Source organism: Triticum aestivum, chromosome 7A (assembly GCF_018294505.1).
Source record: "Triticum aestivum cultivar Chinese Spring chromosome 7A, IWGSC CS RefSeq v2.1, whole genome shotgun sequence".
NCBI lineage: Eukaryota > Viridiplantae > Streptophyta > Magnoliopsida > Poales > Poaceae > Triticum > Triticum aestivum.
The window spans coordinates 600,112,233-600,123,212 of record NC_057812.1 but is presented as its reverse complement, the minus strand read 5'-3'; the positions used below and the strand labels follow the sequence as shown (position 1 = coordinate 600,123,212).

Genomic DNA, 10,980 nt, shown 5'->3' with positions numbered 1-10,980 from the left:
TGCCGTGTCTTTTTTTTTTTTGGGAGGGACCGCTTTGCCGTGTCAGATGGACAGAAAAAAATTCTATGGGCTGGAACGCATGCAAAACGCAGGCAGACGCGTAAATACGCACGCAGTCAGCGCAGTGATCGATCCCTTCCTTTGTCCACGTAAAAAAAGGTCTGATTGATCCCTTCCTATTCGGCTATTCCATCATGTATTCACGCAAAAATTCCCACCGGCCGCCGACGCTTCGTCTATTCGCGGCTGCCCGCTCGGTGCTCCTTTTCTGTTTTCTCCAAAATTCTAATTTCCTTCGTAATATTCAGTTCGCCGCCCCCCGCTTTGCTATCCGTCTTCAGATTCTAGCGTTGTGTAGCAGTGCAAGAACACACACATCATCGATCGGAGGTATATCATTATTCATATTGTCGTTCACTGGATGCGTAGCCGGCACCGGCGTGGCGCTGTTCCACAACTGATGCAGTTTCAACAGACAACCGTCAGATCACCGCTGCTGCCACAGTATTCAACGAAGGCACTCGAGACATCATCCGATGGAATCAGGAAGCAAAGGGTCAGTACACAGCACGACCGGCCTATGCAATGCAGTTTCAGGGCAGGCTTCGATCTGACACATGCGACCTCGTATGGAGGACATGGGCACCGGGAAACATCAAGTTCTTCACTTCGCTGCTGCTCAAGGATTGCCTCTGTACAAATAATCGCCTCCAACGACACAGTTGGCCCAACAGTTACTTCTGCCAACTCTGTGTCCGGAGCTTGGAATCGGTGCACCACCTGTTCTGGTGCTTCCCCACCGCACTGGCCGTATGGAGCTCGGTGGGAAGTAGAGAAAACTGCTCAAATCTCCTCCTCAGCGACTCTTGGAAGACCTCGAGTTCGGTTCAGATTATGCAGAGGATGGTTGAAGCAACGCCGGCAGCTTTCAGAAAGGGAGCAAAAACCATCATCCTCCTAACTTGCTGGGCAATATGGAGTGAGCAAAACAACTGCACCTTCAAAGGCAAGCTACCAGCACACACGGACATCAAGAGAGCCATTAGCAACTCCGTCGAGCTTTGGCGACAGCCCGGAGCCATTGGTTTGCAGAGCCCCTTCTGGGATCCACCGTGAGGAGTAGGCCACTTTACTTGTAACCCATACTTGTAACCGGTCCTAGGACCCGAACCCCCATTTGTTTCTTTTCCACTGCTTCCTGCTAATGCAATGAAAAGCCAGCAATTACTGGATCTTTCAAGAAAAAAACAACTGATGCAGTTCTCTTATTTATTTTCAGCATTGCGTGTTATCATGTCTTCCCGAAGTATGCATCTGGCAGTGATTATAGAAATTGATTTTATTTCTAGATGACATGGAAGCAAACTATTGTTAAACAAGATGACGAAGAAAATATTAATATCAACACAGATGATAATCTTGTGAGTAATCATGCACGTCCTTTAATTTATCTTCTATCTATAGAATCTAGTAGTCTGGATGAAGAACACTTCTTATCATACATATTAAGGGACACTTTATATATAGAAACACGGACAATGGCAACTTTTTTGATGTTTAAGTTATGGGGCCTCGGATCTTCGTACTTGTTTTTTTTAACAATAACTGATAAGTACAAATCGTCTCACGTCGTCCTCCCCCTAGGGCGACTCGAGCGGCCAGAAACCTAGCCGCTGCCGCCGCAAACTCCCTCCTCCTCTCCCTCCGCCGCTATCGGAAGATGCCGCCGGGCTAAGCCTGGGGGCCAACGGCGGTGGCGGGGGATCTCCTCTCTCGCGCGTCTCCGAGGTGGGGCGGACCCCAAGGCGTGTGGTGGCCTGACCGATCTGGTATCTGCGGCGCGGCGGATGGCTGCAGGCGGTGGGAGGCCGGCTCGTCCTCGGACGGCGATGGCTTGGCACGGCGGAGGCCAGGGCTCCGGGCGCTGCGGATGGCCCTTTGGGCGGCGGCGGCCAGCTTGACTGCGGTGGCGTGCATGCTGCCTTCAGATCGGCGACGGCGGCGTGGAGGGCCTGGTGGTCTCGTCGGCGGCACCTCCTATCAGATCTGTTCTGACCGGTGCAGCCGGCGGTGGTGGTCATCTCTTCCGTCATATGTGGTCAGCCTGAGGCTGGGTGTTCGGATCTTGGGATCCGTCATCTGGCACCAGCTGCGAGTCGGGGAGGCGTAGTTGCCGGTGAAAACCCAGATGACGGCGAGCGATGGCGGCGTTCCACGTCGTTACCTTGATGAAGGCATCGTCATGTGAGTACTGTCAACCCACTCGTATTGCTCCGGGGAAAACCCTAGGATCTGGCGTTCCAGACCGGACGATGGCAGCACTGCGGTGTCGTTTCTCTCTTGGGAGCATCGTTTTGTGGAGCAGCACTGGAAGTCATCAGAGGCAGGAGGTGGAGCGGCTTCGTCTTTCATGGAGCTTCGGTGGAGATGTCAAGTCATGCCTGACCGACAGGTGCTACGCTTGGTCATGCCTGGTCGGTAGGTGCTACGCATGACAGATCCTCCAAGGGCTTCAAGCTGTGTCCGCTGGTGGTACTGGGCAGCATGGCGTTGAGGTGTATCCGTGACGACCGCGACGTGTTCAGCTGTTTGCGCGCAGGGAGGAGGTGTCGTTGGGCGCCGTGGTGGCGTGACGATAGCTGGACCGAGCAAGGTTGATGCATCAGTATAGTTCTGAAGATGGAGCGGTGGCAGTTGGCGGCGGCGGCCTCTGAGAGCACGCCGGACCAGTGTGTGCCCTAGACCTGGCAAGTGGCTAGGTTGGGGTCTCAGGTCTTAGATGTTAGGCTTGGTTGTGATGTTTGTGTGGTATTAGGCCCAGACTATTTGTGCCCCTTCATCAACTGGATAGATGTAGCAACAATTTGTTGCTTAGACGACGGCTTTAGTCTTACTGTTGTATGACTTTGTAAGGTCTTGTAAAAATAATTAATAAAGTGGTCGTATGCATCACCTAGACGCAAAGTCCGGGGGGCATCCTCCTTTTCTATTAAAAGTTATGGGGCCTCAGGTTATCCAATAAATGCTTCTCCTATTATTTGATAGGTTTTGTAATGGAAACATGCCCGGATGGAAGGATATGGGGCAACTTCCGATCCATACAACAACATACTGCCTCACTGTGCCAGACGATTCCCCTCTGACCCTCATGTATATGGTCTGGTTGTGAGTCCACCATCGTCCACTGCCCCCTCGCTCGGTAATCCTGGTGCTAAGAAGACGTTCTGCCCGCGGCAATGGCTGCAATGCCGAATTTTTCTGGAGTGAACAACGCTGTCGACTACATCTATGAGTACATCATGCTTTCCTCAGACGAAGAGCAACTAGAGTTAGTTCTGACAGCCCTCAACTACATCTATACTTTATTTGCACTTGTTCTCTGTAGTTCACTGTAAACTAAGGTATTGCTGTTTAAGCCGTGATACACATCACCGGCCAGAGCTCTGCTTATATAGCTTGAGTTACAACATCAATTACAAATGAATAGATAACGGATAATCAAGAGAGGACTCTAGTCCTTCTGAATTCTAGCACTAAGCACTAATTATCCAACGCTACTTCATGCTAATGGCAGAACGTTACTTCATGCTAATGGCAACACTAACTCATAGTTATCTTAACATCCCCCCTCGATCGAAATGCGGGGAGCACATTGAGATCTCTTCTGAACCTTTCAAACTGATGACTCATCAATGGTTTGGTTAGTATATCTGCGAGTTGATCATGAGTTGAGATATGCCGAATTTCAAGTGCCTTTTTCGCAACTCTTTCACGCACGAAATGGTAATCAATCTCGATATTCTTCGTGCGAGCATGAAAAACTGGATTCATGGAGAGATACGTCGCACCAATATTATCACACCACAAGGACGGCGGTCTGTTCTCTGGAATACCAAGTTCTCCAAGCAACGCCTGTATCCACATAAGCTCTGCTGTTGCATTTGCTACGGACTTGTACTCGGCTTCCGTACTTGAACGAGAAACAGTAGGCTGCTTTCGAGAATTCCATGCAACTAGATTACCACCAAGGAAAACAACATGGCCACCGGTGGATCGTCAGTCATCTGGGCACCCGGCCCAGTCAGCGTCAGAGAAGGCACTGAGCATCATGGATGGAGAAGCCGGAGTAGGAGTCCATATGACGATGTTCCCTGAAGATATCGCAGGATCCGTTTCACGGCTGTCCAATGAGCTTCGGTCGGCGAGTGTAAGAACTGGCAGACCTTATTTACGCTATACGAGATATCAGGCCTCGTCAATGTAAGGTATTGAAGTGCTCCAACCACACTGCGATAGCGTGTGGCCTCAATTGAAGACAAGGGTGTCCCAGGCTGTTTGGATAACTTATCTGTTGTTGCCATCGGTGTAATGCATGGCTTGGAGTTTGCCATGTTGGCCTTCTTAAGAAGATCAATTATATACTTGCGCTGGCAAAGAGCAAGACCACCTTCAATAGTCTGAACTTCAATGCCAAGGAAGTACCTCAATACTCCAAGATCCTTGATGGCAAAATCATGACGAAGCTGATTCAGCAAACGACCAATGGCTGCATCACATGAACTGATGATAATAATATCATCAACATATATGAGGAAATACATGTGGAGCCCCCCTTTCCTAAATATGAATAGAGAGACATCAGCAGCCAATGCGCGGAAGCCTAGATCGAGAAGACGAGAGCTTAGGCGGGAAAACCATGCACGTGGCGCCTGTTTCAAGCCATAAAGGGGCTTCTGAAGTTTGCATAGATGACGAGGTAACCGCTGATCGATGTAGCCCCGCGGTTGATACACGTCTTCAGTCAACACACCATGCAAGAATGCATTCTGAAAATCAAGTTGTTGCATACTCCATTGATGAGTGACTGCAAGTGATAATAGAACACGAATTGTAGTGGGCTTCACGACCGGACTGAAAGTATCATCATAATCAATTCCTTGGCGTTGTTTGAATCCTTTAGCAACTAGACGAGCTTTGTACCGATCAACAGAGCCATCAGCCTTGTGTTTGAGCTTAAAACCCGATTTACTGTCAATTATATTGAGTCCTGGACTAAATGGAACCAAACTCCATGTTTCATTCCGATGCAAAGCAGCCATCTTGTCATCCATTGCAGCCTTCCAAGATGGATGCTGTGCAGCTTCAGTGTAGTTGGTAGGACCGACGTTGTCGTCTGAAGATGTTGTGCACACATACGTAACGGTGTCATCAGTGCGGATGTACGGCTTGACAATGCCGGACTGAGACCGAGTGTGCGGCCGCATCTGCTTCGGGACAGGAGGCGTCGGAGCCGCGGAGTCAGCGGCCGCGGAAGAACCTGAGCTCGAGGTGGCGGGAGAATCTGAGCCAAGACACGACCCATAAGTGTCAGAGTCGGCCGCTGCAGATCCACGCGATGTTTGTTGAGAAGCCACTGTTGTTTCATGATCCATGCTTTGAGGCACAGATGACGTTGACGCCGAATCAGCAGCAGAATCTGCATGAACATCAAAAGAAACATACTGCACATTGGCCATTAGATCATTAGAACTATTAGTACTTCCGCTTGGGGTTGGAACATGGGGTGGTGAATGTGTGATGGGAGGGAAAAGTTGGACGTATGGGAGTGTTGATGAATTGGCAGGTGCAAGCGTAGCTTCAAACTTACCAGCAAATGGAAAAACCCCTTCATCAACAACCACATCACGAGAAATATATATGCGTCCAGTACTAGCATCAAGACACTTATATCCCTTGTGGTGTGAACTATAACCAACAAAGATGCATTCTTTGGATCGGAAAGCAAGTTTTCTAGAATTGTAAGGGCGAAGATGTGGCCAACATGCACAACCAAATGATTTCAACATAGTGTAGTCGGGTTTGGTGCCAAAAAGACGCTCGATGGTAGATGCATTATCTATGACACGTGTTGGTAGACGATTAATAATAAAGGTAGCTGTGAGGAATGCTTCATCCGAAAAGTGAACGGGCATGGAAGCATGAGCAAGAAGAGCGAGTCCAGTTTCCACAATATGCCGATGTTTGCGTTCAGCTGCGCTGTTCTGCTGATGGGTGTAGGGACATGAAACATGGTGTGCAATGCCTTGAGCTTGAAGCTATTTATGCAAACGTTGATATTCAACACCCCAATCAGATTGAATGCATTGAATTTTCCTGTTAACAAGGCGTTCAACATGGGCATGAAAACGAATAAAAACTGCCTCAACATCAGATTTAGCACGCAGCAAATAGATCCAAGTGAATTTGCTAAATGCATCGATAAAAGAGATATAATATTTATAACCACCAACTGAAATAGTAACAGGCCCCCATACATCGGAATATATGAGTTCCAAAGGAAATTTTGCACAAAAATCAGATGAGCCATATGGAAGTTGGTGACTCTTTGCTTGTTGGCATGCATCACAGACAGATGCATCATGAGTCTAACTGTACGGATGTTTATTCAAACTAAGAATTGACTGAACGACTCGGGACGACGGGTGACCGAGGTGATGATGCCATTGCTTTTTATTGACCGACGCAAGCATGGCCGCCTTGACATGGTGGAGGGTGGATGGCAGAATAGGGTAGAGGCCGGCTCTACATCTGCCTTGGAGCAGGCTTGTCTTCGATGCTTGATCCTTAATGACAAAAAAATCAGGGTGAAATTGAACGAACACATCATTGTCTTTGGTAAGTTTATGGATGGAGATGAGATTCTTTTTTATATGAGGAACATGAAGTATGTTTCGAAGAACAAGAGGTTTAGCAGCGGAAGTATTAATAGAACTTTGACCAATATGTTCGATGTGCAAACCTGCTCCATTGCCAACTTGGACGGTGTCGTTGCCATTGTAGCGCTCACGGAAGGAGAGGCGATCCAAGTCGCTGGTGATATGGTCCGTTGCGCCCGGGTCCGAGTACCAGTTAGGATCAACCTGATACCCGGCACTAGTTCCCACGATATTCGCTGAGTGCTGCTCCTCGTCACCATGGAAGGAGGAGTCAAAGCGCTTGCGGCACTTCAGGGCAACATGCCCTTTTATGCCACACAGCTGGCAAGTAGGGCGCTGACCCCCACCATTTTCGTTGTTGCCACCATAGCCACGACCTCCACTTCGACCATTTCCGCCAATGCTGTGGCCGCGGCCTCGACCGCCACCATAATTTCCGCGGCCTTGTACACCTTGATTGCTACGTCCCGGGTTTTTGCGTACGAAGTTGGCGGAGTGGTTGGAGCCGACACCGACGTAGCTAGCCGAGGAGCTCGAGCCAAGCTGGAGATCTGAGCTGTACTGCTCATGACGATGCTCATGGCCAAGAAGAGAAGCATAGACATCATCAAGAGTCAAATTGGGCTTCACATTCAGTGAGTCGACAAGGGACTCGTACTCCGCTCCAAGGCCTGATAACATGTAAGAAACTATCTCATCAGCATGAAGGGCCTGTCCAATGGATGCAAGTGTGTCAGCCAATGTCTTATTCATCTTGAAGTAGTCTGTGCCCGTCACGTCGCGTCTCTTCGGAGCAGCTAGTTGTGCACGTATCTGAACGAGGCAAGCACGGGAGCGCGATGCAAACATCCGCTCAAGCTGCCCCCACGCCTCGGCCGCTGAGGTCGCAGCCATGACGTACGGCAAGATGTCCTCACTGACGGTGGCGAGGATGCCGCCGAGGATCGTCTGGTCCTTGCGGTACCAGATTGTGTACTCAGGATTCTCCACCTGAGTGGTGGAGCGGCCATCACCTGTGCCTGTGGTCTGTTCCATGGTCGGAGCAGGGGCCATCTCTCCGCCGGACGCGATGCCGAGGAGATTGTAGGTGCGTAGAAAGATGAGGAATTGCGCCTTCCACATGAGATGGTTGTCGCGGGAGAGATGCGCGGTGACGACGGTGGTGGCTGCTGGCACGGAAGCCATGAGAGAGGAGGAAGGAGTGGACATTGGTCAGATGGCGTCTGATACCATGTAAACTAAGGTATTGCTGTTTAAGCCGTGATACACATCACCAGCCAGAGCTCTGCTTATATAGCTTGAGTTACAACATCAGTTACAAATGAATAGATAATGGATAATCAAGAGAGGACTTTAGTCCTTCTGAATTCTAGCACTAAGCACTAATTATCCAACGTCATTCATGCTAATGGCAGAACGTTACTTCATGCTAATGGCACCACTAACTCATAGGTATTTTAACATTCACTACCATTATAGGTTGCATTATCGACTTCTTATTTTAAACCCGAGTAAAACTCTTTTCTTTCACGTAATCCATGCCGATGAGTTGGTCACGTTCATTAGCTGTTGTGTGCATGCACTGGTTAGGACCATGTTGAGGAGCTCATGCTCGAACAAGGGTATGACATTGTCGACGGGCCGAGGAAATTGTTGGAGTAGAAGGTCAATTTGGTGTTGGTCATTGCGTCTTTTGTGGCGACGTCGTCCTACCAAGCCGGCATGAGCCCCCCAGGAGGCTATTGGCAAGATGGCACGGACGGTCCCAAATGACACGATACGGGCGCATCTATATTGCAAAACAAATTCAACAACAAATACTATTATTTAAAGATGATGAACACGATGGCGTTCTACACTGCGGTGGCTATAATGGTGTTGGTAATGAATGAAAAATTCTACAAGACGAATGATGGCATGATAGGGATTATTTTTATCAGCATATTCTACATCATTTGCATCATTTGTTCCTTCATTTTTGAGGTCTACATGAGTGACCCGAAAGAAGGCTTCCTAGTGCTCCTCGTCGCCTTATTCATTTGGGTCTTCCTCCTCCGCATCACCCACATCGGGAGGTACTTAATCATATCCATATATGAGTTACCTGAACATGTTAGATTGTTTCTGATAGAGAATACATTTTTCTGCAGGAATATTTGCAAGCTGCATTCTTGTACCAATACGCCAAGAGGTGCCGCCCGACCCGTGGATGCCTTCCTCTTCGAAATCGAGAATGAGACCCCTTTGTGGAACTTGGCAGGGGTCAACATCCCATTTGATCCATGTAAAATAAGTCACGGCTAGGAGACATAATGACATGGCATATTAGGGTGAGGTTACTGTAGGTTGATTATCAGGGTGTTACATACATCACGGCTAGGGGACATATGCCCCCCACCCTACAAAACTATAAAATAGGAAAATTTTATGGAGTAGACCTACAAAGATATAGCTGGTAGTGAATAATTTGTATTTGTATGTGTGACGTGTACAACCTAGCCCAAGCAAGGGAGCAAAGAAAACATCACACGAAGAAATGCAATGATTGATTCAGAGGCCTTTCCTTCCCAACCCACACACGAAACAAATTTTTTTCTACGCTTTTGCTAACTACTTACTCCCTCCGTCCCGAAATATTACGGCCTCATATTCTTCGTTTAGCTGTATACTATACGGAAATCCAATTCAGCTCTTGGAAGCATATGCTCCTGCCCATCAATTTGTTTTTTCCAAATGTAATTTTTTTTGAAAAGAATAGATGTGACCATTGTCACACCAAAACGCTACCTACAAATTTTTAGGAGGATAGCCCAAGTATTTTGATCTGTGCAAAAAACACAAGTCGAGCGACAAATGTTACCTCCAAATGTTACATTTATTTTGCTTTTTTTACCGACGAAGCACCGTCATTCTATTTCGCACGAAAATTGACAAGCACACTTGTTACACTAACAAGAACATCTACGAATAAATTCAGAATTTTTAAATTTTATTTACTATTTATTTTGAATTCACTGTTCATTAGGGAGCATATGCACCCAATAGCCAAAACGGCCTTCTACCCAACTAGAGCAAGGGGCTTGGTTTCCAGCATTCCAGGTATTTAACCGTTTTCTGAAACACTTCATTTGTCGGTCTGATATAGAGACAAGAAACATGAATTGAAATTCCAAGGTAGCGAAGAGTAATAACACAAGTTGATGGGGCCCATTATTGATTCATCCATACTACTAGTATACATGAAAAATCATACAAGAACTTAAACGCCGCAAACTAACGGGGCCACAAGGTGCAAACAGAAAGAAAGAAAAAACATAAAAGTCTGGGCTCCATCTTCAGATCTATCACATAGATAAAGATAACTTAAGGGTATGCACCAGCATTACCGCTGCCACCTCCTGTGCCGCCACCGCCGCCGCCGTTCTGACCAGTTCCTGTGCCTCCACCGTTACCATTAGCATTGGCATTCGCATAGGGGTACCAGCCACCACTTGCCGCGCTAGAGCCAGAACCAGCACCACCACCGGCTCCGTAACCGCTGGAACCAGGGCCCGCTGCCTGTCCGCCGCCGCTGCCGGCACCATTACCGCCTGCATAAGAATCACCACCATAGGTATATCTTCCGTCGCTCGTATAGCTAGAGCTTGAGCCGTCGCCGGACCCAGCGCCATGTCCGGTGCCGCCATCCTGCGACGCACCACCCCCGCTACCGCCCCCTCCCGCATTTGCATGGGCTCCACTACTACCACTGTAGGCATTCCCATTGCCACTCCCAGTCCCTCCACCGCTACCGTTCACAGTGCCACCACCATTCCCCACTCCCGAGCCTGTCCCCGTGGAGCTGGCGTATCTAACTACCCTAGTGGCGCTGGCTAACCCAATGCTCAGCAGCACAACCAAGCTAAGTGACACAAGCTTAATGGCAGCCATTGTGAGAGTGTAGCCAAGTGCTAGATGAGATCGGCTGATGGTAGACCATGGAAATGAATGGGTATATATAGCATTGAGGTGATCTTGCAAATGTATGTTCGAGCATCTACTTGACCTAGTGGGTTCTTTCTTATGTCAAGCGGATCGGCTCCGATCACGCTAATCTTGTTTGACCGAGTAGGCGACGACTTGGCAGCTGAAAGTAAACTGGTTAATGTCCATTGTATGCCAGCAACTTCCTGCACCTTTGCTTCCTTCTAGGGTTATCCCATATCCATAGTGGCATAGTGGGAGTAAACTTACATGCATGGTTATCACTGAAACATCGTGCCAT

At 48.4% G+C, this 10,980-nt stretch overlaps 1 protein-coding gene across 1 annotated transcript; it reads right to left on the bottom strand.

Annotated features, from left to right (window-relative positions):
• Positions 1-9,860: 9,860 nt before the first annotated feature.
• Positions 9,861-10,678, bottom strand: LOC123152533 (glycine-rich cell wall structural protein 1.0-like). The gene has a single exon (XM_044572059.1). The coding sequence runs from the start codon at positions 10,644-10,646 to the stop codon at positions 10,080-10,082; it is 567 nt and encodes a 188-aa protein (XP_044427994.1). The 5' UTR covers positions 10,647-10,678; the 3' UTR covers positions 9,861-10,079.
• Positions 10,679-10,980: the final 302 nt, after the last annotated feature.